Genomic DNA, 27,749 nt, shown 5'->3' on the forward strand with positions numbered 1-27,749 from the left:
TTATAAGTTTATTTTGTGGAAGTTATATTTCAGGCCGCCATCGCTTAAAGCGAAAATGGGAACAGGACAGTTTCAGAGAGGTAGACGGAGGTAAAGAGAAACGAATGGTGAAACGATCAGATCAACTAACTGGAAAATAAATGATTATCTACAATATCGAAAGATAAAGAAAGGTGGGTAGCTTGACCTACACAACCAGTAAGAAATAATATTAAGAAATAACTATTGTTCACATGCTAAGATGCCCCGTTACTCTTTGTTTGCGTTTGTGTTGTAGCAGAATGTCAAATGTACTGGTGAAATATACAGAAAAACAAGTGCCACTTCAGCCTATTACTACGTTGCCTAACTACAAAGGTACATTAGAAAATTGAGAAAGGAATGTTTAAACTACTACTGCTATTTGATACATAGCTGTATGCATTTTTGTTCTCACATTAGCATATACCTACCGTTCCACCAACTATTCTTCCAAGGGGATACCAGGCTCTTTCATCAAACCAATTTAAAAATTCATAAAACCCGTGGGATGCCAGGTGGTGTGTTGATCTATAGTTAAACCTAGAAAAGAAGCAAGAAGAAAACTTACTCAAACATCTGTCCATAATAGCTCAACATTCACTTTGCAATCAAAGCAACAACATTCATAAAAAAAAAAAAAAAAAAAAAAAAAAAAGATAGCTGCCCTGCTTCAAAATATTTATGAAATTAGTCTTGTAACGAACTTTCTTACAAGAATGAAGTTACTAGGACACAAAGTCCCTATCATTTACATCCTGCATGATTAATACCTGTACACAAATATCTAAGTATTTCAAAAGATAGCAATATTTTCGAAGCAATGTTCCCACAAGACACCACATTAAAATCATTTTTAGAAAGGTATGAGGAGGAGGACCAGCCTGCCCTTGCAGATCATCATTTACACAACATACTTTCAAACTGCTAAATCCCTGAACCATCCCGAACCAAGAGCCCATGGAAGTTTGTAGGGTGGGTTTCACCCTCAACTATACCAGTGCTTTCTTCAAAACTACACCCAAAGAAATCCCAGTTTCCTTTCACTTGCCATCGGAGATTGTGGCATTATTTTGGCTTTCAGCTAGACTACTAACTCTGGGCATTTCTGACAACTAATGTCCAAGGGGAATCTAGTGGGATGTGTGGCTCCAAAAACGTTCACATATCCAGATTGCCTGGTGAACATTAGACCACCCTATTAAATCAGCAGATTGGTGAGTAACCCGAAATCCAGAGTGGTACAAATAACCACTATTCTAAACATGGGTAGGTTATCTTCTTATCTATTGTTCATTTAATAGGTTTGGCCATATGAACTAATACCTGATCAAAATACAACCAAAGATCGTAAGTCGCAGCATAGTTGATAGCTCCGGGTATTGCGTTTTTTGGACAACCAACTCTATAGGTAGATCAGCCTTCTGTGCAAAGTTACAGATGAAGACCACGTCACTTATTTCAGTGATTTCCTACCCAACTCTATTTTTTAATTTCAACAATTTATATTTAAGCGGAGGAGGATGGGGAATCAAGATCAAATAGACCCAAAAATAGCCTCAAACCTACCTCAGAATTTGGTCAACTCTCAGAAATATCTAGTTTTCTGGGTTCACCCTCGGGTTTCGTACCTTTTTCCCCAAACAAATAGCTTGAAACTAAATTGACCACCATGGAAAAGCGTTTTTTTTCTTTTCTTTTCTTTTTAAACAACTTTACCTGTTTCTGAAAGCTGGAAAAGGGACAGTTTTAGCCTGGCAAACCTTTTGTTGATGTCATTTTTAGAGGTGGGGAAACATTTTCTTGCACTGCACTATAGCCCCATTTTCCTAAAACATTTTGGCTGTGTTCTCTTTTCTTTCTTTTGGAAACCACAAACCTTGGATGCTGTTACAATACTTAAAATGTGGGCGAAAAAAGGATGCAAATTCTGTCTCTCACATTGTTAGAAGGGGAAAAAATATCTGAATGCTTAAGCATGAACTTCCCCACATATTAAAAAGTAAGAGTTGCGCGCTACGCTGGTGTGTTGGGGGAAATGGAAAATGAATAGAAACAGTACGTTTTGAATAAACAATTTTAACAAAGCTCAATTTGAATGGGTGATTCATCCATCAAAAATGGTTTTACTAATTTTAGAAAGCTCTGCAGGCAAAATATACATTTTGACTATTCGAAATTCCTAGGATCTGTTGCTGTGATGTATTCTACATCCAGACTGACTGGCTTCTTCCAGCCCCGCACTCTTACTGAAAATCCACAAACCGTTTTCTAATTAATAGCCAAATTAAAGTCTGTTTGAAAATGGCCAAGATTAGCAACAGCTCACGTCAGAAAATAGTGCTTGTAAACCTTGCATTTAAAAAAAAAAAAAGTGTGTGAAGGCTTTCAGCAATGAAGCCTGTCAGAACCATCTTTTTGTTTTCAAAAGTACTGCACATGCTCTTTAAAAGACGGTTTAAATCCATTAGATGCACAGTAGACAGACAAAACTTAAATACTAGTGAAATCAATTATAAGCATTATAGCCAGTGGCAGCTCAAATAAAAGTAACTTATGAACCAACACCTACTTTCATTGAATCAATGATCTGATAAATGCATCCATTGACAATACTAGTTACGTTCCATGAAATGAGGCATGAAGTCAACTACGAATTAAAAGAGGAGCATGGACTCCCTTCCATAAAGGTAGGCCATCCATGGCTACCAAATGACACAAAGAAACCTGCATCAGATGCAACAGCACAAGATGGAATATAAATGAGACCCACTGGGCAATGCGGGTGCAAAAAGCACTTTAAATAAAAATTACTTATTGAGTTTAGTGCATAATAACGATAACATTCACAGTACAAACAATGAGATAGCAATGAATAGCATACTTTGGCAGTGTTCCGCTTTCAGCTCTCCTTCGCAGCCATCTTCTCTCCATGACCAGGGACTGCCCCGGTCATATCTTTAGCTGAATTATACGCCTAGCATCTCTATTTTGGAGATCACCTAGACCCGACCAATGTGGAGCAGTGCAGGCCATCCCTGGTTATAGCATGTGCGCAGCCGGCCAATAACCAATTACACATTGCAATTACAAGTCCTGTCTTCCCCTGATCCAAACCGTTGGCGGTGGGGGTGGGGCAGGCCTCTCAATCACAGCCTAATCAATGTGTGCTCCTCTTGCTTCCATCCCTGCTACTGTCTCCTCAAGTAAGTCTGAAACAAGCCCCAAATATCCCATTGGCGACTGCAACTTGGAAGGAGTTTGCCATATACATCAGACTGCAGGCTGCAATATGTCATATCCATTGTCCATGCCCCACACCGTTGGCAGGTGGGCCCAATATCTCACACAACGCAGCACATGCTCTATAATAATAGAGCCTAGTCAGTGGAGTGACACTGACCTTATCTTGCCACATCTCCTCCTAGCCCCCGTAAACGACTGTCCTCAAACATATCTCCCATAGTAGCTATGCCCAAGTCCTGTAGTGCTTTAACAGCACCCGGCTCCCACAACAGCGGAAGCCAAGCACACCACTCACATGGTCGGTGAATATAGTACGTACTCTGCCTGCCTTTCCATTGATTTCTGCCAGGCAAATGTTGTCGAATTGAGTGAGTCCAGCATCCCATATCGGCGCCTCGGTCTCTCAAACAGAACTGAAGGCAGTTTGGCTGGCGCTGGCATCCCCCGCTCCAGCCGAATATGGGGTAGCTCTGCCAGTCCACGTACCCAGTAGTGAGCAAACTGTGCAACCTGGTAATACGCTTCTAGATCTGGGGCACCAATACCTCCTCCCATATCATATGAGAGAGTCAGTGTTTGCCATCTTACTCTGGGCTGTTTGCCCGCCCATGCCAGCCTGCCCAGGAGAGCCTTTAACCTACCAAAAATGGTGCTGGTGATCGGGATATTTAAAAACAGTAAAAGGAACCGAGGAAGCACCATCATTTTCATAATCGTCACTCTCTGCAAGTGAGAGAGGAAGATGAATCCAGTGCTCCAATGCCTCAGACAGATAATTATGGCACGGCAGTGCATCGGCTATCAGCCCGACAGCCGGGTCAGAGTGAATCTTAATCCCCAAATAGCAAACAGATTCATCTGTCCACTGTAGCCGATACTCCATTTGCACCGGGCCAGTACTAGAAGTAAGTGGAAATACCAGAGACTTATCCCAGTTTACGCAGAGTCCAGCATGACAACCAAACAGTGCCACCTCGCATAGCACCGGCGCAAGGTTCCGTTCTGGGTCCCTGACCTACAGCAAGGTGTCATACGCAGACACTATCAGGGTACAACATGGAATGTGCAGCCCTCTGTGAGAATGGTATTCCCTTAGTGCACATGCCAACGTTCTCGGCAACAAGTGCACACAATGGGGGGGGGAGGGTCATCCCTGCCTCGTTTCTTGCTCTATAGGGAAGGGGGAGCCACTATGCCATTCAACCTCAGTATAGCAACTGGCCGAGTGTACAGCACTCTAACCAGTTGAATAAATATATCTCCTGCGCCAGCACAGCACTGCTTGCATGAATACACAACTCCACTGAATCAAACACCTTTTCGATATCTAAAAAAAACGGTGACTGCTTTGATTCTCTGATCTATGTGCTGCTTTGCATTGAAGGTGTGTAAATTGTATGATAGGTTACGCCCCGGTACAAACCCATCTGTTCCAACTCCACCACCTGAGGCAAAAGGGGGGGCAGCCTATTCGCCAGGGCATTGGCATACAATTTGGCATCCACATTCATGAGCGACAGCAGCATATATGAGGAGCAGCGCTCAGCTGCTTTACCTGGCTTCAATAGAACCACCAACAGGGCGCCGAGCATCATGAGAGGCATCCAGCCATCGCTTGCCATCTCCTCAAAAAGTGTAACCAGATATGGTATACGCACATCTTGGTACGACTTATAAAAGGCTACCGTGAGCCCATCAGTGCGGGCGCTTTGCCCGCAGGTATATCCTTCAAGGAAGCCCTGACCTCTTCCAGCATCAATGGGGCCATTTACCATTCCCTATGGTCACACGTCAGCCACGGTATGACCGTGTGAGTGAGATAGTCTAACTGCAGCTTCATCAAACTGCTAGCCTAACTTGTATAAGTCTGTATAGTAATCACGGAACTGCCCCACCGCGGACGTGGCATCACTCCACACTACCATCATCCCGTATTGCAATATTGCATTAGTCTCATGTCGGGGAGAAAGCTGCGAGTTTGGCCCCCGGCCGCTCCCCTTCACCATAAACTCGTGCTGTTGCATACTTCCCCATGTGCATCACTTCAGCCTGGGCTACCGCCTGAAATTCGGTTAGTTTGCCGCGTATCTCATTCAACACCGCATCCTCTCTCCCTTCCAACGGTTTGCTTTCAAGGTCTGCTATTTCTGTTTCCAACCTACTGAAACAGCTGCGCAGCACCCACAGGACTCCCCCATGCTTTGCCATTGACACCGCATATATAGACCTTAAATCCCTCCCAGAATGTGGCAAATTTGTCTACTGTCCCCACATTCAATGCAAAGTACTCCTTTATATCCTGACCCAGTTCCGCCCTAAACGCCTCACCTCATAGCGAATTCGGAAAGAATCTCCAAGAGAAGGCAGGGGAGATGGCACGCTGAAATAAATCCCCAGAAGTATCGGTGAGTGGTCCGAATATGTATGTGGCAAAACCTCACAGACCAGTATTTGGGGGCTAACTGTCGTGAGCACACCCAGTAACCTATGCAGGTGTGTATATCATGCACGGTCGAGTAATACAACGGAATTGTTGGATATCGATACGCCCAAACATCCACCATCCCCTCCCGTGTTAATATCTCAGTGAGAGCCCGAGTCACTGATTAGGGACATCTTGGGGAACCGGATGAGCAGTCTCAGGCTGGATTTAGCACACAATTTAGATCCCCTCCCCATAACTTGCAGTGTTTCATCCTATTGCCATAGCCTCGCATTAAGAGTGTAATCAAAATTAGGGGCATCATAATTAGGGTCGTATATGCCCACCATCAGCATTGCGAGGGTGCCTATAATACATTTTGCCACTACATCGCGACCAGCCAGATCCGCACACATCTCCTGCAGCCTAACACCTGCCCCTTTCCTGGTCCAAATAAGCACCCCTCTTGCACGAGTCATAAAAACAGCCTCCTATACCAATCCCTTCATCTTTTTGCTGCACTATATCTCTACTACCTGGTGCCAGATGCGTCTCCTGGAGGATTGCTATGTCTACAGTGTGCCGATGCAAATATGTGTCTACCTTACGGATCTTACGATCATTTAGGCCGCGGACATTCCAGGTGAGTAGTCGTAAGGGCTTAGATCTCGCCTGATCCTTCATAGCAAACGGTTGAGTGTTGGGCATAGACTATCTCGATAACAAATTTACAAGTGTACTTTGTGAGCATCGAACAGGCCGCCTGCCAACTACGAGCACATTTCAGCCAATCCCAACTACCCCCATGCTGCATTGCCCCCCCCCACCATGCGCAATCTACACAGATCCCCCGCCAAAATCCCCTACAATTTCCCATACCAACAATACAGAACAATAGCAAAGCACACGGGGGCAGGGGGTGATAAAGCCAAGTGCTTTGCGTTACACACATCCACAGCTGTGGCCGATATCCTCCAGTTCTTTATGTATTAAGGGTCTCTTATGAAATGTCTCGCTCCCGGTCCCAGCACCTCCATTGGACACTGCCTTACAGGTTCGTGTAGTCTCCCCAATCAAAGTCCCTTCTCACTGACTTACCAATCCCAAAAACGCAGTTCAGTCGGCAGCAAAGGCCCATGGTAACCTAACAAGTTGTACGACATGACAGGCCATTACCACCTGCGAACTGAGCTCAGCGTCCAACCTCACTTCTGAGAGGGCAGACAGGGCGGGCAGCCTCGGCAGTCTGTTGCCATGCCACTGAAAGCCTTAGCCCCAGTCATAGCTCCCAGTCTCATTCCACAGCGTCCATTTCCTCCTCTGCATCTCCATCTCCATCTGCTTGTGCATTCCATCGTGGTCCCTTGGCCTCTTAGCGATAAATTGCTGCAGTTTGTCGATCGGTGAAGATCAGGGCCTATCCTCCAACCAGCGGCCAGAGTCTTGCAGGATAAAGCATTTTATGGTCTAATTTCAGATCTGAGTTTCTGTTTACCCTGCATAAACAGTCGCCTGGCTTCCCGCACATGGTGGGTGAAGTAAGGGAGGAGGGATATTGTGCTGCCCTCATGGCGCAGTGTTCCTTTATCTCAGGCCCTCCAAAGTGCCACATCACTATCCCTGTAGTTCAATAACCACAATATGATGGGTTGTGGCGGGGCCCCTGCCGGCAGCCGCGGCGCTAAGTGGTGTGCTCACTCTACCACAAACATATCTGAGAAAGTTTCACAGCCTAACAGGTTGGACAATAACTTCCACATACCGCTCCATATTGTCAATTAGGTCGACTCGGGTATACCCACTATGCGTACATTGTTCCTACGAGAGTGGGCCTCCAGGTCCTCTGCTTTTGCTTGCAATGTATGTAGAAGCTTATCTACTTCTTCTGGGCTATCGCTAGCGTATTATGCTCATCTTCCGCCTTCAACACTCTTCACTCCACCTGGTCTAAATGTTCAGAGGGCCCATCAAGCCTGTCCGACATTCGATCCATCCAATACGTGAGGGCATCTATTTTCCTATCAATTTTGTGAGGCTTCGTTGCATAGATATCAACATTTGCTTCAAAGTCCGCATCTGTCTCCCCTGAAGCTCCCTCCAACACTCCCTCGGAGGCAGTCACTCCTTCGCTCCGCACTTTGAGAGCGGTCCTCGACTCGAATTGTAGTTTGGTCTGCACTCGGTCTGATTTTCCCATATTGACGCGGTCCGCTCGTGGACAGTGGCCCTCCAGAAGGAGACAAATGTGAGGGAATGACACCTCTAGGAGGTCAAGGTGAACTAATTGTCAACGAGGCCACCGCAGTGCATTTTAAACAACCAGGGCACCCAGGTCTCCGTAGCCCACTCCTGTCCCACAGCTCGCATCAAGCGCAGTCTGGGCACAACTCCTCTCCGTGGTTCTTTTCAGGTAGGCCTTGCGGCAATTCGCGCTCTCCTGTGCCCCTGGTTTCTGCGCATCATCGGTTGTCTTCTTGATAATGTGCCTTCAGGCTCCTGCGGCCACCCCCAGACCATCAGCAGTTAGCGCGTCTCATTACCCTGGCCGCCCAATAGCTCAGAAACGGGCTACCGTCCCAAAAAAGCCGATCGCAGACAGAGCTCTCTCTCTTGGGTCAATCCTGCGCAGGGCCAGCGACCCCACACCATCATCCGCCTAGGGCCACCACAGTCCACCTCTCCGGGGCCCCCCAGTCAGACCGCCAGGCCGCTCACCTTCACTGCACTCGTCTCACCACCGGGGCATGGATCTCTCGACCCTGGGTGCATCCACAGGGTAAGGCTGGTTTCGTCTCCTCTTCCCGCTGGGCCCCACCCATGTCCTCCAGGACCCCAATGCTCACCGCCAACCTCCACCCAATCACTGCCAGAAGGCCGTGACCTGCCCGGGGCTCCATGGGTCAGCAGTGCTCCCAGGCCCGAGCAAGACGCGTCACCTTTTTCCGCTCCGTCTCAGGAAGCCAGGACACTGAGGGTTTCTCTTGTTCACCAGGCCCAGCGACACCATTCCCAGGAGCGCACTCACATTTGGGTGCCCTTAACGCCAGGATGGTTCAGGATTGTTTTCTCTGCCGGAGGAGCTCACTGCCTACGCAGCCATTTTGGCATGTGGGAAGCTCACCCCCTCAACAAGCACTTTTGACAGCTAAATAAACAAATGAAAAACTGCAACAAGAATGCATTTCAGTAGAGATGAGATCTGGAGAGGATGCTTTTAAATTCAGACGCAGAAACTTACAAGATACATTATGAATTGCCCTAGATCTGGTAAACATAAGTAAATACGAGTATGCTAGAAAACAGCATAATTCTTTAAGCCCAAGTTAAATGGTGATGTTTGATTATAGTTAATGTGCTTATGTAAGATTAGCACTTGCATGGAAAAGGCACCCTCAGAAAAACTATTAGTTAATGGAAACAGTGCTAAAAGAACGAGTTACTTACCTTCGGTAACGACTTTTCTGGTGGATACATTAGCTACCTGTGGATTCCTCACCTCATGAATACTCCCATGGCGCCAGCATTCTACGGAAATCTTCTTGCTAGTCTCTGCACGTCGACGAGGACGTCACTGTCTCGCACGCGACGCCGTCTGACGTCATACAGGCAATAAGAGGTCCTCGACGACGTGCGGACGTCAGTACCAATCATTTTTTACGTGCATGAGAACAACCAGGCAATGCAATGAAAGAACAAAGCAACATCCATTATATTGTAAAAATACACCACATTGTATGAATAACTGTAAATCTTTTTATGTACATATATATATATATGTATATATATAAAACTCTCTCTTTTAAAATATATACACACACCAAGTATATACATAAAGATATATACACATATACATATATATATATAAATATATTATATATACATCTATTGCACCCTCAAAGACCAAGAGGAGCGCACTCAAGGATTACTTGGCAAGACCAGAAAGGCAACGGGGAGGCGGGTGGGACCGTGAGGAATCCACAGGTAGCTAATGTATCCACCAGAAAAGTCGTTACCGAAGGTAAGTAACTCGTTCTTCTGATGGATACAACTACCTGTGGATTCCTCACCTCATGAATAGAGTCCCAAAGCAGTACCACGCCCGGCGGTGGGTGCCTAAATGGTCAAACCAAGAAATCCTGCAGCACTGACCGTGCAAAATGGCCGTCCCTTCTAACCTCAGAATCTAAACAGTAATGTTTTGCAAAAGTGTGAAGGGACAACCAAGTTGCGGCCTTGCAGATGTCGACCACAGGAACACCTCTGGCTAAGGCCGAAGTGGCCGACTTAGCTCTGGTGGAATGAGCTCTAATGCCCTCAGGAGGATCCTTCTTTGCCAAAGAGTAACATATTTTAATGCAAAGAACAACCCACCTGGATAGTGTTCTCTTGTGGACTGCCTTTCCTCTCCTCTTGCCCACGTATCCAATAAACAGCTGATCCTCCAGCCTGAAATCCCTTGTTCTATCGATAAAGAAGCTCAACGCTCTCTTTGGGTCCAGACGGTGCAGTCTTTCTTCCTCTTTGGAAGGATGAGGCGGAGGATAGAACGTGGACAAAGTAATTGCCTGAGCCAAATGGAAGGGTGAAACAACCTTCGGGAGGAAAGCAGCCTTGGTCCTCAACACCACCTTATCCCCATAAAAAGTTGTATAAGGGGGTTTTACTGATAAGGCTTGCAACTCACTCACTCTCCTTGCTGATGTTATAGCTATCAGGAAGACTGTTTTTAAAACCAAATACCTCAAGGGGCAAGAATGCATAGGTTCAAAAGGGGACCCCATAAGGAAAGTCAGGACTAAGGACAAATCCCATTGCGGCATAACGAATGGCTTTGGAGGATATTGATTTAGAAGACCTTTCAAGAATCTGATAACAATAGGGGATTTAAATAAAGATGGTTGGTCTGGAAGACATATGAAGGCTGACAAGGCCGATAAATAACCTTTAATGGTAGCCACTGCACAACCTTTCTGCGCCAGAGATAGAGCAAAAGACAAAACGTCCGATAGATGAGCATGTAAAGGATCAATCTGCCTCTCTCCACACCACGCAACAAATTTAGACCACCTATTAGCGTAGATAGATTTAGTGGAGTGTCGCCTGGCCGCTAATATAACATCCACTACCTCAGGCGGGAGAGAGAAGGAACTCAGGTTGCCCCGTTCAATCTCCAGGCATGTAGGTGCAGACTCTGGAGGTTGGGGTGTAGAACCTGCCCCTGCGACTGTGAGAGGAGGTCTGCCCTGAAAGGGAGACGGAGCGGCGGGCACATTGAGAGTTGGAGAAGGTCGGAGTACCACACCCTCCTTGGCCAATCCGGAGCTATTAAGATTACTAGAGCCCGGTCTTGGCGAATCTTCCTCAATACTCGAGGAATCAAGGGTATGGGAGGAAACGCGTAAAGCAACTGGCCGCACCAGGTCATTTGAAACGCGTCCCCCAACGCTTCCTGCATCGGATACTGAAGGCTGCAGAACAACGGACAATGCGCGTTCTCTCGAGTGGCGAACAGATCTACCCGAGGAAACCCCCACTTCTGGAAGATTAAACGGACTTGATCTGGATGGAGACGCCACTCGTGGTCTGCCGAGAAGTGGCGACTGAGACTGTCCGCACGCACGTTCAAAACTCCGGCCAGATGGTTTGCTATCAAGCAAATCCGATGGTCCTTTGCCCAGGACCATAGTCGAAGAGCTTCTCTGCAGAGAAGGTACGACCCCACTCCTCCCTGCTTGTTTATGTACCACATCGTGGTAGTATTGTCCGTTAGGACCTGTACCGACTGACCACGAAGGGAAGGGAGGAAGGCCTTGAGAGCCAGACGTACAGCCCGTAACTCTAACAGATTGATGTGAAAAATCTGTTCCTCTGGAGACCAAAGACCTTTGATCTCCAGATCCCCCAGATGAGCTCCCCACCCTAGAGTGGAAGCATCCGTTATGACTGTGGCCACTGGTGGCGACTGCTGGAACGGCTTTCCTTGTGAAAGATTGTTGCTTGCAATCCACCACTTCAAATCCACAGCAGCATCTCTGGAGATCTTGACAGTACCCTCTAGATCCCCTCTGTGTTGAGACCACTGCCTTCGGAGGCACCACTGAAGAGCCCTCATGTGCCAGCGAGCATGCGTGACCAACAGAATGCAGGAGGCAAAAAGACCGAGCAGACGAAGGACCTTGAGGACTGGAACTACCGCTCCATTTCGAAACATTGGAACCAAATCCTGAATATCTTGAATCCGCTGAGGCGGAGGAAAGGCCCGACCCAATGTTGTATCCAGTACTGCCCCTATGAACAGGAGGCGCTGAGAGGGCTCTAGGTGAGATTTGGGCTCGTTCACCGAAAAGCCCAGGTCGAACAACTGGGTTGTTGACTGCAGATGACGCAACACAAGCTCCGGGGACTTGGCTTTGATCAACCAATCGTCCAAGTAAGGGAATACTGCTATCCCCTTCCTTCTGAGCTCTGCCGCAACCACCGACATCACCTTCGTGAAGACTCGAGGTGCTGAAGTAAGACCAAACGGAAGGACCGCAAACTGGTAGTGTTGCGATCCCACCACAAACCGGAGATACTTCCTGTGTGACTTGAGTATCGGGATATGAAAGTAAGCATCCTGCAAGTCGACAGACACCATCCAGTCTTCCATGTTCAACGCCAAAAGCACCTGTGCTAGGGTCAGCATCTTGAACTTTTCCTGCTTGAGGAACCAATTCAAGATCCTCAGGTCCAGAATTGGTCTCAAACGACCATCCTTCTTGGGAATCAGGAAATACCTTGAGTAAACTCCTTGACCCCTTTCCTGCTCCGGGACCAACTCCACCGCGCCCTTTAAAAGGAGGACTTCTACCTCCTGTTCTAGCAACAGGAGGTGTTCTTGTGAACAATACGAAGGGCGGGGCGGGATGAGGGGCGGAAACTCCCGAAAGGGAAGGGTGTAGCCTTTTCCCACAACACTGAGAACCCAAGTGTCTGACGTAACAGTCTCCCATTTGGTGAGAAAATGCTGTAATCTTCCCCCTACAGGAGAGGAGTGAGTGGGAAATGGTGGAAGCCTAAGGCTGCTTCCTCTGCTGCACCCCGCCAGAGGATGAGGAAGAGGCAGAGTGCTGCTGAGAGGCTCCCCTGGTGCGGACCCTACCCCTCCCCCTAAAAGATCTATAGGGATGGGAAGAGGCAGGTTGCTGATATCTTCCCCGAAAGGAAGAGGAGGAAGAGCCACGCCCAAATCCACGAAACCTCCTGAAGAATCTGGAAGAGGCCGTGGAAGAAGGAGCTTGGAGTCCCAACGACTTAGCCGTGGCCCTGCTCTCCTTAAAACGTTCCAAGGCCGAATCAGCCTTAGCCCCAAACAGTTTGTCCCCATCAAACGGGAGATCCAACAATGTGGACTGTACATCTGCCGAAAAGCCCGAGTTACGGAGCCAGGCCTGTCTCCTTTCCACCACCGTTGTGCCCATTGCTCTGGCTACCGAGTCGGTGGTATCCAGTCCCGTATGGATAATTTGGGTCGCAGCAGCCTGGGCATCAGAGACAAGATCCAAAAGACCCTGGGGAAGCTCTGTAAACGAAGAGGAGATGTCATCCATCAGAGCATGAATATACCTCCCCAGGATACAGGTTGCATTGGTGGCTTTTAACGCCAGACTGCAGGACGAAAAAATCTTCTTCGACTGCGCCTCTAGCTTTTTTGAATCTCTGTCCCCAGGCACCGTCGGAAAAGAACCAGGCGCTGACTTGGACGAACAGGAGGCCTGCACTACCAAGCTCTCCGGCGTAGGGTGCCTAGATAGGAAACCAGGATCAGTTGGAGCCGTCCGATACCTCCTGGCCACGGCTCTGTGAACTGCTGGGGAAGATGCCGGCCTCTTCCACACCTCTAAAACCGGATCCAGCAGAGCGTCATTAAAAGGTAACAGAGGCTCCGCCGCGGCTGAGGCCGGATGCAACACCTCTGTCAAAAGGTTTTGTTTCGCCTCCACCACCGGCAAAGGCAGGTCCAAAAAACTAGCTGCCTTCCGTACCACTGTATGAAAGGAAGCAGCTTCCTCAGTATATTCCCCCGGGGACGAAAGGTCCCACTCAGGGGAAGTGTCCAGCCCACTGGCCGACTCCAGTCCACGCAGCCCATCACCCGAGTCCTCTAGCTCTCCTTCCTCTAGGGCTCGTTGGTACTCCTGCTCTTCTAGTACCCGGAGAGCACGCCTCCTTGAATGCAGTCGTTGCTCAATCCGCAGAGTCGACAATGCCTCCGCCGAAGTCTGAGATCGGCGCCGATCTTCCGAAGCCACCGACGCCGCATCCGGCGCCACAGGTAACTTCGGCGCCGACTGAAGAGCAGTTGAAACGGATGGACCCACCGGAGTCACAGGCCGAAATCTCGACGTCGACGGGATGGAAATCCCTGGGGCCAATCCCTCCGGAGCGGCCACCGGAGCGGCCACCGGCGCCGACACTGGCGCCGAGCCCACGTTCCCAAACGGGAGAAAGGGCATAAAGGGTGCCGGCCGAAGAGGCGCAGGATCACCCAAAGAAAAGGCCAAAGGCCCAGCCCGAGCACCCCCTGGAGCCATCTGTTGGAAGATGGCCTACATCGCATTCAAGAATGCGGAACTATCGGCTCCAGGGGTGGGAAAAGCCGGATACTGGGGTGCCTGTCTCGGAGGCGACCCCGACCTCGGCGTCTGCGCCGGAGAAAACACTTGAGGCTCCAATACCTCAATCACCGACGCCTGTCCAGGCGAAGTTGGAGACGCCGGAGAGGGCAACGGCGTCGAAGGATGCGGCGTCACCGCGGGGCTGACCTCCCATGTCCTTCGGCGCCGATCCGGAGACCTGGAACGAGCCTCCCTTGAATGACGCCGAGATTCTCTACGGCGCCGGGAGTCTCGATGACGCCGATGGCTTGGAGAAGACTTCTTGTGATGCTTCTCCTTTGACTTGGCCATAAACAGCTTCGCCTCACGTTCTTTAAGGGCCTTCGGATTCATGTGCTGACATGAATCACAAGTCGAGACGTCGTGGTCGGAGCTCAAACACCAAAGGCAATCGGAATGAGGATCCGTCACCGACATCTTGCCTCCACACTCACGACAAGGCTTAAATCCAGACTTTCTCTGCGACATTATTTCCACAGAGAAAGAGTACGCAGCAAGATATACACTGTAACCGCAAGAGTAACAGTTGCTCCCTCGAAGATAACCGTTTCGAATGCACGGAAAAAAGGGAACTGACGTCCGCACGTCGTCGAGGACCTCTTATTGCCTGTATGACGTCAGACGGCGTCGCGTGGGCGACAGTGACGTCCTCGTCGACGTGCAGATACTAGTAAGAAGATTTCCGTCGAATGCTGGCGCCATGGGAGTATTCATGAGGTGAGGAATCCACAGGTAGTTGTATCCATCAGAAGCCTCTGATCTCTGCCTCTCCCAGATGGCTACCCTAGCCCAGAAGGGACGCAATTGTCACTACTGTCAAATCTGGTTGGGGAAGGGAAAGGGATCTACCTCTCGGCCAATCACGGTTTGTTAACCACCACTGCAGAACTCGTGCAGTTCTCTCCGAGATATGGACCACTGGAACTTGAGGTCCCACTGCACAGCCTGCATTTGCCACCTGGCATGTGTCACCAACAGGATGCAGGAGGCCATGAGGACCAGCAGCCTCAGTCATTCTCCCCGAAATCCAGGATGGGGGCTGAAACATTGGTATCGTAGCCTGACTATCCTGGACTCATCGCTCGGGAAAATAAGCCCAAACCTGCACTGGACACTGGAGTCGAGAACAGCTCAGATGAAAGTAAGAGTCTGAGAGGAAGTCAGGTGTGACTTCAGCACATTGATAACGAACCCCAGCAAATGCAGGCATTCTGCTGTAGTCTGGAGGTGGGAGACGACAGCCTGGGGCAAGCCCACCTTCAACAGCCAGTCATCGAGGAAGACTGAAACCCTGATCTGCGAGATTTGCTGCGACCACCGCAATCACCTTGGTCAACACCCAAGGGTCACTTGGTAAGGCCAAAAGGAGAGCATGGTGAACTGAAAGTGCTTGTGGCCCACCGTGAACTGCAAGTAACACCGGTCAGCAGGCAGGACAGGGATGTGGAAGATAGTGTCCTGCAAATCCAACACTAACATCCAGTCAGTCGCCTTTGTTCAGGGTAGATCAAACCTGAGTATTTTGAACTTCTACTGTTTGAGGAACAGATTGAGACACCAAAGGTCTAGGATAAGGCAGAGGCCCTGGTCTTGTTTGGGGACTAGAAAAAGGAGCAGGAATAACAACCACGATCCACTTCTGGCACAGGGACCGTCTCTTTCTGATAAGATGGTCTGCCAGCAGAGCAGGTGATGGTGAATCCTGCCCCCAACTGGCCCCTGGTGGGGAAAAGACTAGGAAGAGCGGGGGGTGGGAGGGGGGGGGGGGGTGAGGTGTGGACTGACCAGACTGGTGGCTCATTGATTCACAAGGGAAGTGAATCCCACATCCCCAGCCACGCAGGGCCTAGGCAGCATGCCGGCACTGTGGCTGGATGGGAAAGGACATGGCGGGATGCCCCTTCTGTAGTCACAAAAGGGGCAAAAATAAAACTTAGGGCAAGGGACAGCCGTGAGACCCAAGCACCTGGCCACAGCATGAGAATCTTTGAAGCGCTTGTGCAACGATTCTGCTTTTTCTCTGAGGAGACAGGTGGCATCAAAGGGCATGTCCAGAAGATTGGCTTGGACATGCTCCAAAAAGCCAGACGTCCTCCACCAGATATGGCTCTGCTGGGCCACTGTTGGTGCAACTGATCTGTCTAGGGGGTCAGTTGTGCCAAGCCCACATCGGATTGTGAACTTTGCTGCATCTCTCCATCAGCAACTGCTTGAGAGTACACAGCCCTGGCCTCCTCTGGGACCCGTGGCAGCACTAGCATAACCGAATCCCACAGCATGTAGGAGTAATGGCCCAAGACAGGCAGAGTTTTCGGACCAGAATGCTAGGCTGGCAGAAGAAAACATCTTCTTCCCAAGTTGGTCCAGCCTCTTGGATTCCCTGTCATAGGGCGTGGAAGGGAACGGGACCTAGGATGTAGAGGGTTGTACAACCAAGCTCGCAGGGGGTGGGGGTTGTGTCAGGAACACCGGGTCACTTGAAGCAGGGCGATAGTGGCAGGCAATAGTCCTGTTCACAGGAGCCCCTATGCTGGGTTTGGACCAGGTCCCCAGCAGGACATCGGTAAGGGCTTCATTTAAGGGTAATAGGAGTTCTGAGGATTAAGCTCCGGGCTAAAGCACCTCTGTCAGGTGGTGAGTCCTGGCTGCCACCAAAGGAAACGCGAGGCCCAGGACCTCGGCTGCCTTTCGCAACACAGCGAGTAGTAAGCTCCCTCCTCCGCAGCCAAGGAACGAGGAGAAAGCATGACAGTGTCTGGAGAAGTGTCCAGACGCACTGGTTTCACCCAGGTCTGCACACCAGTTTATAGAGTCTTGGAGTTGGTATTCTAAAGGGACCAGCTACCACTCCCGCTCCTCACTGTACCCCAACCCATAAGAATAAGGGTCAGGATCGAACATAGTGGGCAAGGCCCCTGTCCGAGTCTGCGCCATGTGACGCCGATCTGGGTCGGAGTCAGCAATGAGGATGGTGTAAGTGCCACCAGGGGGCCCCAGGAGGGTCAGACTCAGAACTGGCATCGGAGAAGCTCAAGGTGGTACGGTGAAGGCTGCTTCGGATCCAGGGACGGATCCATGGGTGCCCCCTGGAGCAGAGGAGGAAGCTGCCAGCATGGAAAGCGAAGGTGCCCCTTTTGAACCTGCAAGCCTGAAGGCGCTCCAGCAGAATTAGACTGTACAAAAGTGAGGCAGATGGCCTCATAAACCTCTGATTTGAGCGGGGGTTGGTCCTTCTCCCTCAAACTCTGGGAGGTGCGGAGCCGACCTTGGCGCGGGCTTTGCAGACAGAGGATCTTGTTCCAGCGTTTCGTCAGCCGAAGGAAAGGGTGAAGTCGAAGAACTTGTTCTTCAACTTCTTGTGTCTCTACTTATCTGATTGTCCAGAGGACTTGGAGTGGGACAATGACGAGAGGGGGCTGCCATGAGCTTTAGGGACGACTCCCTAAAAGGTTTCATTTAATGGCCAGGAACTTGGCACCTGACTTCAGGTTGTGGTTGCGCTTCAGACACCAAAGGCAGACAATGTGCAGATCAGTCACAGCCATCGCCCAATGAAAGGACCCGTAGGCCTTGAACCCTGTCTCACAAGAAGACATCCTTGATGCACCAGGAGTGTAGACACTCAAAACTCTTTGATAAAAAGTCGAAGAAGACAAGTCAAAAGAGACTGGGGGTAGCTCTTTCTTCGTATCAGCACTGGAATGCACGGAAAGCAAAGAACTGACAGTGCACCGGGGTGGCACCTATATAGGACCCACAACATTTCTAGCGCAGGTGACTGATGTGGAGTCAATCAACACCACATAATGGCACACAGGGTACTGCTCAAGAAAAATCTCCAGATCCAGACTGATGCCTAGGAACCCTTTAAGGTAATAAATCTGCAACTAGATGTCTTTATCAGATAAATGCATTTAGAGATTGTGCTGCCTTTGATTTTAATCAAACACATTTCACCCAATGCAGTGTAAAAAGTCATGTTATGAAATTCATTAAAATAGTTTATTCAAAATATTTGGTGAAATAAAATATCATTAGGATTCTCTGGGAATCCATGGATTATTTATCAGAAGTATGATAAACATTATCCCATCTGAACTGCAAACTGCAGCTGAAGCTGTATAAAATTATCTGCAATATTTTATCCCCAGCATCTGTTTCCTTCTTGCATTAGCGGCACAATCTAAATCTTTAATGAGCTTCTTAAATTGCTAAAGAACACCGCTATCGGTAAGGAAAGCTAGATTCATTATTATCTATATACCTTTGGGATGTTTCAATTGAAGTTTCTTAAAAACACTCGGTGAGCGATTGTACATTACGGAAAGAAAAAAATATTTTCTTCACGTTTCAGCAACAACTTTGGACCCTTACCTTACTTTAAAAGTAAATAATTCACAAAAACAAGCATTTTTCCTTCACCAACTATGACCGCTTAAAAAAAATAAAAAATAAAAATAAAGAAGAAGAAAAGAATTGTAAGCAGAAACGTGACTATGCAGCGAAAAAAGTGGTGGTGCAACAATCTGTCCTGCCAATTACTAAACATAAACCTTAGGGTACACTACATACACAGGTTAAAAATAAAAACAAAAACGTGATGAGTCTACTACATTATGATCAACACAATCTTAACAGTTTTTAGCTCAAGAAACAGATATTCAAAAATAAAAATCTAATTTGACAGTTAGATTAAAAAAACATAATGTACTGCAAACAACTTCACTTCTATCATTCTGAAATTTGGGTGGGGTGGCAGGAAAGAGAAGGGTGTCAGACTTATTGGGACTGCAACTTGAACCCCTAGTGGAAAAAAAAAAAAAAAAAAACATTGACAGCCACATGGGTGTAGTATACTGGAACATACTGCTGGCTACCATTTCACATATCTGGCGTTTCCAGGCTGTCCAAGGTAACTATGAGCCACAAAACAAAGTTTTAGAGTCTCGGGGACAAAAAATCCTTTCATCCATCCATTTTTCTTTTGGGTACTACAGTTCATAACCCAACTAAAAAACCCTGAAATTCGCTAGTTCCGGTAGTCTATGCAAATCGTTACTCATGCCCCCCCATGCACAGTTTATGGGCTCATATGCCATCTTGCATTATATAACTGACGGCATCATTGAGGACATTACATATACAACATTTGCAATGCTACTATTGGATAGGACAGGTATCACATCAAAGCATTCACGTCACTACTTGAAAGACCATTTCAGATGTTTTATCCCACAGTATTCTTATTAGATTAACACAGACAGAAAACTATTTCCTGGTAAAAGTTATTTTAAGAATGGGAAGAATTGAAGACGGGCCTTTTTTTAGTGCTTTTAATGTGCTCAGTCACTACAGGCTGGCTAATAGATCAAGCAGGTTGACATGGGGAGGTTGAGTATCCATAGTAATGTTATACTAGAAGTATTAAAATATGTGACCTACTGCGAAAACTACGAGAATCCAAAAGTAAGTGTACATTTATCAATAAAATATATAACTAAAATTGCTGAAGCTTCTTTTATTTAAAAAAAAAAAAAAACACACAACTACTGATTAGCATTAATTTTGCAATAAAATAAATATGAAATAAAAACGTATACACCACACACACCGAAAGGTCAGGCCAACCGTGCCATAAACAAGGAGACCTATATAAGATGTATGCAGTGATGGTCTACTTTGTTTCAAACATCACTCACAGCTGTTCTCTTACCCAGACTACGGTAAACAAAAGTAATGATCTGGTAACTTTTAATGTTGTATGCAAAAGTTTGTAGTGAAACACAAGGCAGAAATGTGTATTGCATTGTCCAAAATGCCCAATTGTTCAATGCCCTTCTGCACAGAGTGCTGTTTGCGGAACACAAACTAGCTCCTGCTCTCCTCACCTCTCATTCTTGCTCCCGCTCCACTGCATTGTTCCACACAATTCAGCGGTTTTTAGTTGTTGAAGGGTATAAATAAGGTATACTACCATCAACTCCTAAGCTTTTGATCCCTAGTCGAAAATATGTACCTCGAAACCTCAATTTCTTATTTTCTGTGGCCGTGCGCACTCTCACTCCCATTCGCTCGTGGAAGCCCGCCAGACACTGCAGTGGTCTGCTTACGAAAGACTTACAGGCACATGTGAGAGCAGACATGGAAACCACCACCACCCATTGCTTTCCCTTGGCTTTTTGTTTTGTCACTTAATTCTTGCTTTCTATTATATGGTTTTTTGTTTTTTTATTCAGCCCATCTAGCTAGTCGCTGGAGCTGTTCACCGCTTCCGACCGCCTCCTTTTATGCATCAACAAATGTTTGCAATGCTTTTGTCTGCTTTGCTTTTCTCTCTTTCTAAAAGCACTCTATGAGTGCATGCATTTCCCCCATTCTCTCTTCCCACCTCTCCCAGCACTTTTCTTTCCATAATATTCTAAAAGTTCTATTTTTTTTTTAATTATTATTTTTTTACCTTAGAGCTGCTCTCAGTGCATTTACAGTTTTATACAGATTGGCCTTTCCACAAGCTCTTTGGTGCATCCCAGTTCATCTAGGGCCCTTCTTACACGCGTGCACACTTTATTTCATACTGTTAGCATTATTAATTTTAAAAAAAAGTTTCACCACTCCTTTTTCGTGCACTCTGTGGACGTACGTGGACTACTGATTTCTGTTCAGCACATTTCTTTTCATAACGTTCGTTTTTTTTTTTTAATTTTCCACAACTTTGCCCTTCATGCCACTTGTACTGGAATCCTGGGACTCCAGTACTGATTAAATGGGGGTTCACAGAATCAAAAGGTTAACAACCACTGAGCGAGAGTCGATATTTGCATCATGTTCAACTTTAATCCCTTCGTCGCCATGGATGTAATGGTTACGTCCATGGCAGCGCCCGTGTGGCGCCATGGACGTAACCATTACGCCCTGCGACCGGCCCTCTGGGGAAGCCCTAGCGCTCCCCCGAGGGCCACCAATCTAACCCACCCACCCAGGCCAGGGCTGAAAGGGGAATCCCTCCCCCTTCCACCCCCGACTCCTCCCCCCCCTCCCCCTGTGACGTCAGCGCGCACTGACAATCACAGAGCCTCCCCAATCGCGCTGGAATGCTTTGCATTTCTCTTCCGATCACGTGGGGGAGGCCAAGAGAGGCTTCAAAGGGAAGGAAATATATTTCCTTCCCTTTGAAGCCTCTCTCAGCATTTTGGCAGCCGGATTGAAAGCAATCCGGCTGTCAAAACGCCCACTAGACACCAGGGATGTCATTTCTAAAAAGGAAATGGACATAAGTGAGCGACCCCTTGGGCAAGGGTCGCTCCCAGGAGAGGCATTTTTTTAAGGCCTTTTCTGCAACCCCCTGGGGGTAGATCGGCCTATTATTAGGCCATTTCTGCCCCCCCCCCCCCGGGGGAAGATCGACCATTTGTTATTAGGCCGATCTGCCCCCAGGGGCGGCAGAAACCTCTAGGGGCCAGGGCAAACTTTTTTTTTGTTTTGTTTTTTTGTTTTAGAGATGGGGAGTGACCCCTTAGGCAAGGGTCGCTCCCCTGGAGGAGCAAATTGTATTTAGGCCATTTCTGACTGCTTTGGGGCAGATCAGCCGATTCTAGGTCAATCTGCCCCTAAGGGGGGCAGAAACCACTAGGCACCAGGGATCTTTTTTTTGCGCCGTCACGCAAGGGGAGTGACCTTGTAGGCAAATTTATTTAAGGCCATTTCTGCCTCCCCTGGGGCCGGCTAAGCTAGAGGCCAAAATCCACAGGTAGGCGCTTTGCAAAAAACACCTCTGTTTTCTGTGAAAAAATGTGATGTGCCCACGTTGCGTTTTGGGCCATTTCCGTGGGCGCTAGGCCCACCCACACAAGTGAGGTACCATTTTTATCGGGAGACTTGGTTGAACGCTGGGTGGAAGGACATTTGTGGCTCCTCTCAGATTCCAGAACTTTGTCACCGAAATGTGAGGAAAATGTGTTTTTTTAGCCAAATTTTGAGGTTTGCAAAGGATTCTGGGTAACAGAACCTGGTCAGAGCCCCACAAGTCACCCCATCTTGGATTCCCCTAGGTCTCTAGTTTTTAAAAATGCACGTTTGGTAGGTTTTCCTAGGTGCCGGCTGAGCTAGGGGCCAAAATCTACAGGTAGGCACTTTGCAAAAAACACTTCTGTTTTCTGTCAAAAAATGGGATGTGTCCACGTTGTGTTTTGGGGCATTTCCTGTCGCGGGCGCTAGGCCTACCCACACAAGTGAGGTATAATTTTTTTATCGGGAGACTTGGGGGTACATAGAATAGCAAAACAAGTGTTATTGCCCCTTGTCTTTCTCTACATTTTTTCCTTCCAAATATAAGAGTGTGTGTAAAAAAGACGTCTATTTGAGAAATGCCCTGTAATTCACATGCTAGTATGGGCACCCCGGAATTCAGAGATGTGCAAATAACCACTGCTCCTCAACACCTTATCTTGTGCCCATTTTGGAAATACAAAAGGTTTTCTTGATACCTATTTTTTACTCTTTATATTTCAGCAAATTAATTGCTGTATACCTGGTGTAGAATGAAAACCCACTGCAGGGTGCAGGTCATTTATTGGCTCTGGGTACCTAGAGTTCTTGATGAACCTACAAGCCCTATATATCCCTGCAACCAGAAGAGTCAAGCAGACATAACGGTATATTGCTTTAAAAAAATCGGACATTGCAGGAAAAAGTTAGAGTGAAACGTAGAGAAAAATTGCAGATTTATTCACCTCAATTTCAATAATTTATTTTTCAGTTGTTATTTTCTGTAGGAAACCCTTGTAGGATCTACACAAATCACCCCTTGCTGAATTCAGAATTTTGTCTACTTTTCAGAAATGTTGCATTTTCTGGGATCCAGCATTGGTTTCATGCCAATTTCTGTCACTGACTGGAAGGAGGCTGAAAGCACACAAAATCGTAAAAATGGGGTATGTCCCAGTAAAATGCCAAAATTGTGTTGAAAAATTGGGTTTTCTGATTCAAGTCTGCCTGTTCCGGAAAGCTGGGGAGCTGGTGATTTTAGCACTGCAAACTTTTTGTTGATGCCATTTTCAGGGGAAAAACTACAAGCCTTCTTCTGCAGCCCCTTTTTGACACAGAATAAACATATTCCCAGCTTTCGTATAGGAAAGTTTCAATTGTCAAAAGACACAAAAGCAACGATGACCCCACCCCTCCCATCGATGGAACATGATGTAACACCATCCACGGGCTTCATTTATTTAATTAGATATTGTGATAAGGAAGGCTGCTGGATTCATTTGATCAGCTGTACTTGCTTCCGATTCATTTGTTTGCACTGGTGTGAATTAATCTGGCATTGAATCCTTGGCCTGACTTGTGGTAAAGTTTTAACTGTTTTTTTTTTTTAACAGAAACTGACACTTCTAAACAAAAAAAAAATAGGCAGAGCATCATTTCTCTCACTGCAGACACCGTCAGAACCTCCAGTCAATTAAACACGTGTCTTACACAAGTCACCACTTGGATGTCAGACAGCTATTTAAAGCTTAATGGTAACACGGAGGTCCTGGAAGCTGCCCAGCCCCGTGGCTGGAACTTAACTGGATGGACGAACTTGGCCCACTAAACGTAGCTGCCTCAACAGTCAAAAGCCTGTGAGTCTGGATTGATGACCACCACCATTGATGTTCATGCCAAGAAAATGGCTGCAGGCTGTTTCAGACTCCTCTGGACTCTAAGGAAACTTCTCAGTTGGCTTTCCAATACTCTTCAGAGAGTACTGGTGCAGGGCTTCATCAACTCACGCCTGGATTATGGGAAATCACTTTACTTAGGGAGTCCAAAATACTTAATCAACAGATTGATTACAGAATGCGATGGCGCACATCCTTTACAAACTGCCCAGGCATAGATCAGCTAGGCCAGCACTTGCAGTCATGCCCTGGCTGCAGATAGAAAATAAAATCAATTTAAAACCCGTCTGGTGCATCAAGCCATTAATAAACAAGCATCTGCAATGCAATAGGTCTTAAATATTTAGATCGCGTTAATTTGTATCTTTTTACAACAGCGCCGAGGAGCAAAAACAAAAGAAAACGAGTGGAAATTGAGAAAAGATTACTTGGAAAAATAAAAGAAAGTTAGCTTTAAAAAATAAAACAGAACGGAAATGATGCCAGGTGTGCCTTGAATTATGAGGCTGCAAATAAGAGTGCCACATAAACCAAAAACCGGTGAGCAGCAGGCGGGCTCCAAGTCCTCTACTGAACACAACAGAGTCTCACAAGCAAGACGCATGCGCTCCCAGGCTCAACCCTAAAAAAGCTCCCTTCTTAGGCAAAGCCTGCTGATCATGTATAAGTCTACAAGTTAATTGAGATCAGAAGGACAGGCTGATTCAGGGTCCCAGGATTAAAAGAATAAGGAATGGAGGGAGCTCTTCGCCTACCTTGCCCCCAAGCTGTGGAATGCCCTCCCAATACATTTGAGACTGGGTAATTCAGAATGAATTTGAAAACATACTTATTTGTGCTTAATATCAACTGCAAAGACACTTATGGACTACGGAAGAGGCTGTTACTCGCGCAGGGAGTCCACTGGGTAGACAGGAGTTATATAAATCTCACAGAATAGAATAAAGTGGAAATATCAGTCGACACAAAGAATGAGAGGGCACAGAAAGGGGCACAGGACTATATTTTATAGTCTGGAGACTGACTGGAGGACACTTCTTTCTCGGGTGTTTCTGGGAAAGATAGCTTACTGAGGTTTTAAAATGGCTGGTAGAGTTAACTATATGCAATAAAGTGAAGGAAGCTAAAACATAATCCTCTCCCCTGTGTCCTTAATAATATTCTAATTTTCTGCTACAAATGCAAAGAAACACTATATTTTTATACGTTCAAGCACACTACCCACGAATCTTCCTTCAGCTCCCAGTGCTGGGTGTTGGGTTATTTTACCTTCCCGAGAGGTGTCATGGGTTGCCGTTTACCAGGCTGCACCAATGTCTAGAATGTTCAGTGGTCTACTGCAACTTTTTCTTACATGCACATACATTGTCACCGACTTGAAATGAAAATGAGGCAGTCTGCTACAATACACCTGTTTAAGACCATGTTTCTCCAGTTTTAGTGCAGGTAACACTGCACTGAATATGTACGTTATGCCCTATGTACATGATATACATCAGCCCCTCAATGGATTGCTGTTATGAACAAAAACAGATTTTAGGATCCTCGCTGAGCTGTAAATTCAATTCCCCTACACGGTCAGTCTGGTTTCACTTGCCACGTTCATAATCAGATACATCTCTAAAATTTACACAGCAATCAAACAATGCTGCCACTTGGTACATTTTGACAGAAGACCAGTGGCATAACGAAACTTTAATGGGTCACTGCAAGATACAGCAAGCCCCTGCCCCCAGTACAATCACCATGTCACCCAAGGTATTCAAGATGCTCCTCATGCCACCCCGGGCAGCACGAGTTCAGTGATACAGCAAGTTCTAAAATATAAACATCCTGTGCTGTCAAGCTTATAGCGAGTAATTGCAACATTTGCTCTACAAAGATGGGAGTTGAGTGGTTGTGTCTGGACCAGCCTTACGAAAACGTAAATCAAATCAGCACTTCAGAAAAGGCCTTTCATACGAAATGATATGCTGATGGAAAAGACACCCAATCAGAAGTAAGTAAAGAGCAAATCGCCACCTTCACCCTTAAATTGAAAACGTTTCATGTCCACTTGTGTTTTTTTTTTTTAATAGAAAATCCCCACCTGCTTTGATGCACCCATGTGTCACCGGTAAAGAAATGTTATTGCATTTGGAAGAGGGATTGCCTTCGTGGCCTAGCAGTTATAACGCACAGGAGATCTCACCATGAATTCATTCACCTCTATTCAATTAACTGACAAATCTAGCCGAAGTCGCTGAAACCCTCTGAACCTTATCAGGCAGAATTGGGAGTGCCTAGGGTGATTAGATTTGAGGTTAGGCATAAATACCACTCGTGTATTGCAATAAACGGTACTTCAAGCTCTTTCCAGGGGAATTGGGGAGCATTGGTTGCTCTCTCTTCATGAGCGGTTTTGAAAGGTTTTTCAAATAAATTAGCCGGTATTCAGTTTTTAGATGCGTGCTGAAGGGGAACTTGTGGAATATTTCAGTAATTGAGGGCCTACCAGGAGGGTTATTTGGCATTAGCAAATCTTGCACGAGACCTTAGAATATGGCACAGCTGATACACTTGATGAATAAAACACATCAGTGAAACACAATTACTAGTACTGTGCCCCCATTATCAATTTGCAAGTCATTAAACCACTAAAATGTATGTATCATAAAATATTAGATTTTGATTCCACGATTCAATATTGGATTTTATATATCACTTCTGCCATTTCTAAGCACTATAAATAACAGATGTTATTGCTGCCCAATTTATTGGACTCAATCAGTGTCACAGGAAGGTTTAATCTTCTTTTCTGCGATTTAAACTCTCGGCGTTCGGATCACTTCATTTATCAACGGCAAATGTGTTTTTTTTCTTTTCTTCCAGAAACAAGTGTGTGAAATGGACTTCTTGTGCCAGAGTTCTTACACTACAAGTCGCCTGCCTCATCTAGTCGTTCCAGCCTTTTGATCCATTTTCTCTCTTCACTCACTACCCCACTCCTTGTACCTCTCACTCTAATCTTTCTTCTTTTTTGGTGAACACACAATTTAATTTTGATGGCACCTATCACTGGGGTCCTCATGATGGAGGCAATGAGGCCAGCAACAAAATGATAAGCCATCTTCCTCTTACCTAGCCTCTGCTGATACCATACCACTCCAATTTCCTATGGGGGCAGACCACATTTTACCTGCCCAGCTGGCAGGCAATGAACTTGCATCAGTGGGTCTTGCAGGGTATTGGTCATGGTTAACCTCTTTTTCTCTCAAATCCCCCAGTTCCTCTTATCACTACTGACACTTCAACAGAACATGTCTATCTTTATCACAGAGGTTCTTCCTTTCTGGAGAAACAGGTGATAGTGTCTCCAAGGAAAAAAGCAAAAGGTGCTACTCTTCACTTCTTCATACCCAAGAAGATGGCAGGCACAGGCAGATTTGACACCTTTGGCTCTTGAACAATTTATTGGGAAGGAGAAATTCAAGATGCACGCTCTGGCTCAGGTCCTCTCCACTCTAGATCTTGGGGATTAGATTTGGTGTCCTTGGGCTTGCAGGATATGTACTTTCACGAACCTGTCCTGCACCCCCACAGAATCATCTTCTAATCTGTTGTGAGGAAGAAAAATTCGCAGTTCACCGCCCTGTTCTTCACTAACACATCACCACCCCTGGTGCTTACAAAAGTGACTGCACCTTTGCAGAGCATCTTTGCAAGTGAGAGGTACAAGTCTTCTCATAGCTATTTGGCTGTCACTGT

At 46.8% G+C, this 27,749-nt stretch overlaps 1 protein-coding gene across 1 annotated transcript in view; it reads right to left on the bottom strand.

Annotated features, from left to right (window-relative positions):
* The window catches only part of STT3B (STT3 oligosaccharyltransferase complex catalytic subunit B), a 213,079-nt gene that overhangs the window by 165,169 nt on the left and 20,161 nt on the right, over window positions 1-27,749 (bottom strand). Inside the window, exon 2 of the mRNA XM_069212000.1 lies at window positions 453-561. Within this exon, the coding sequence (XP_069068101.1) occupies window positions 453-561 (109 nt within the window). The remainder of the gene's footprint in view (window positions 1-452; window positions 562-27,749) is intronic.

The sequence above is a fragment of the Pleurodeles waltl genome, chromosome 10, assembly GCF_031143425.1.
Source record: "Pleurodeles waltl isolate 20211129_DDA chromosome 10, aPleWal1.hap1.20221129, whole genome shotgun sequence".
Classification (NCBI taxonomy): Eukaryota; Metazoa; Chordata; class Amphibia; order Caudata; family Salamandridae; genus Pleurodeles; species Pleurodeles waltl.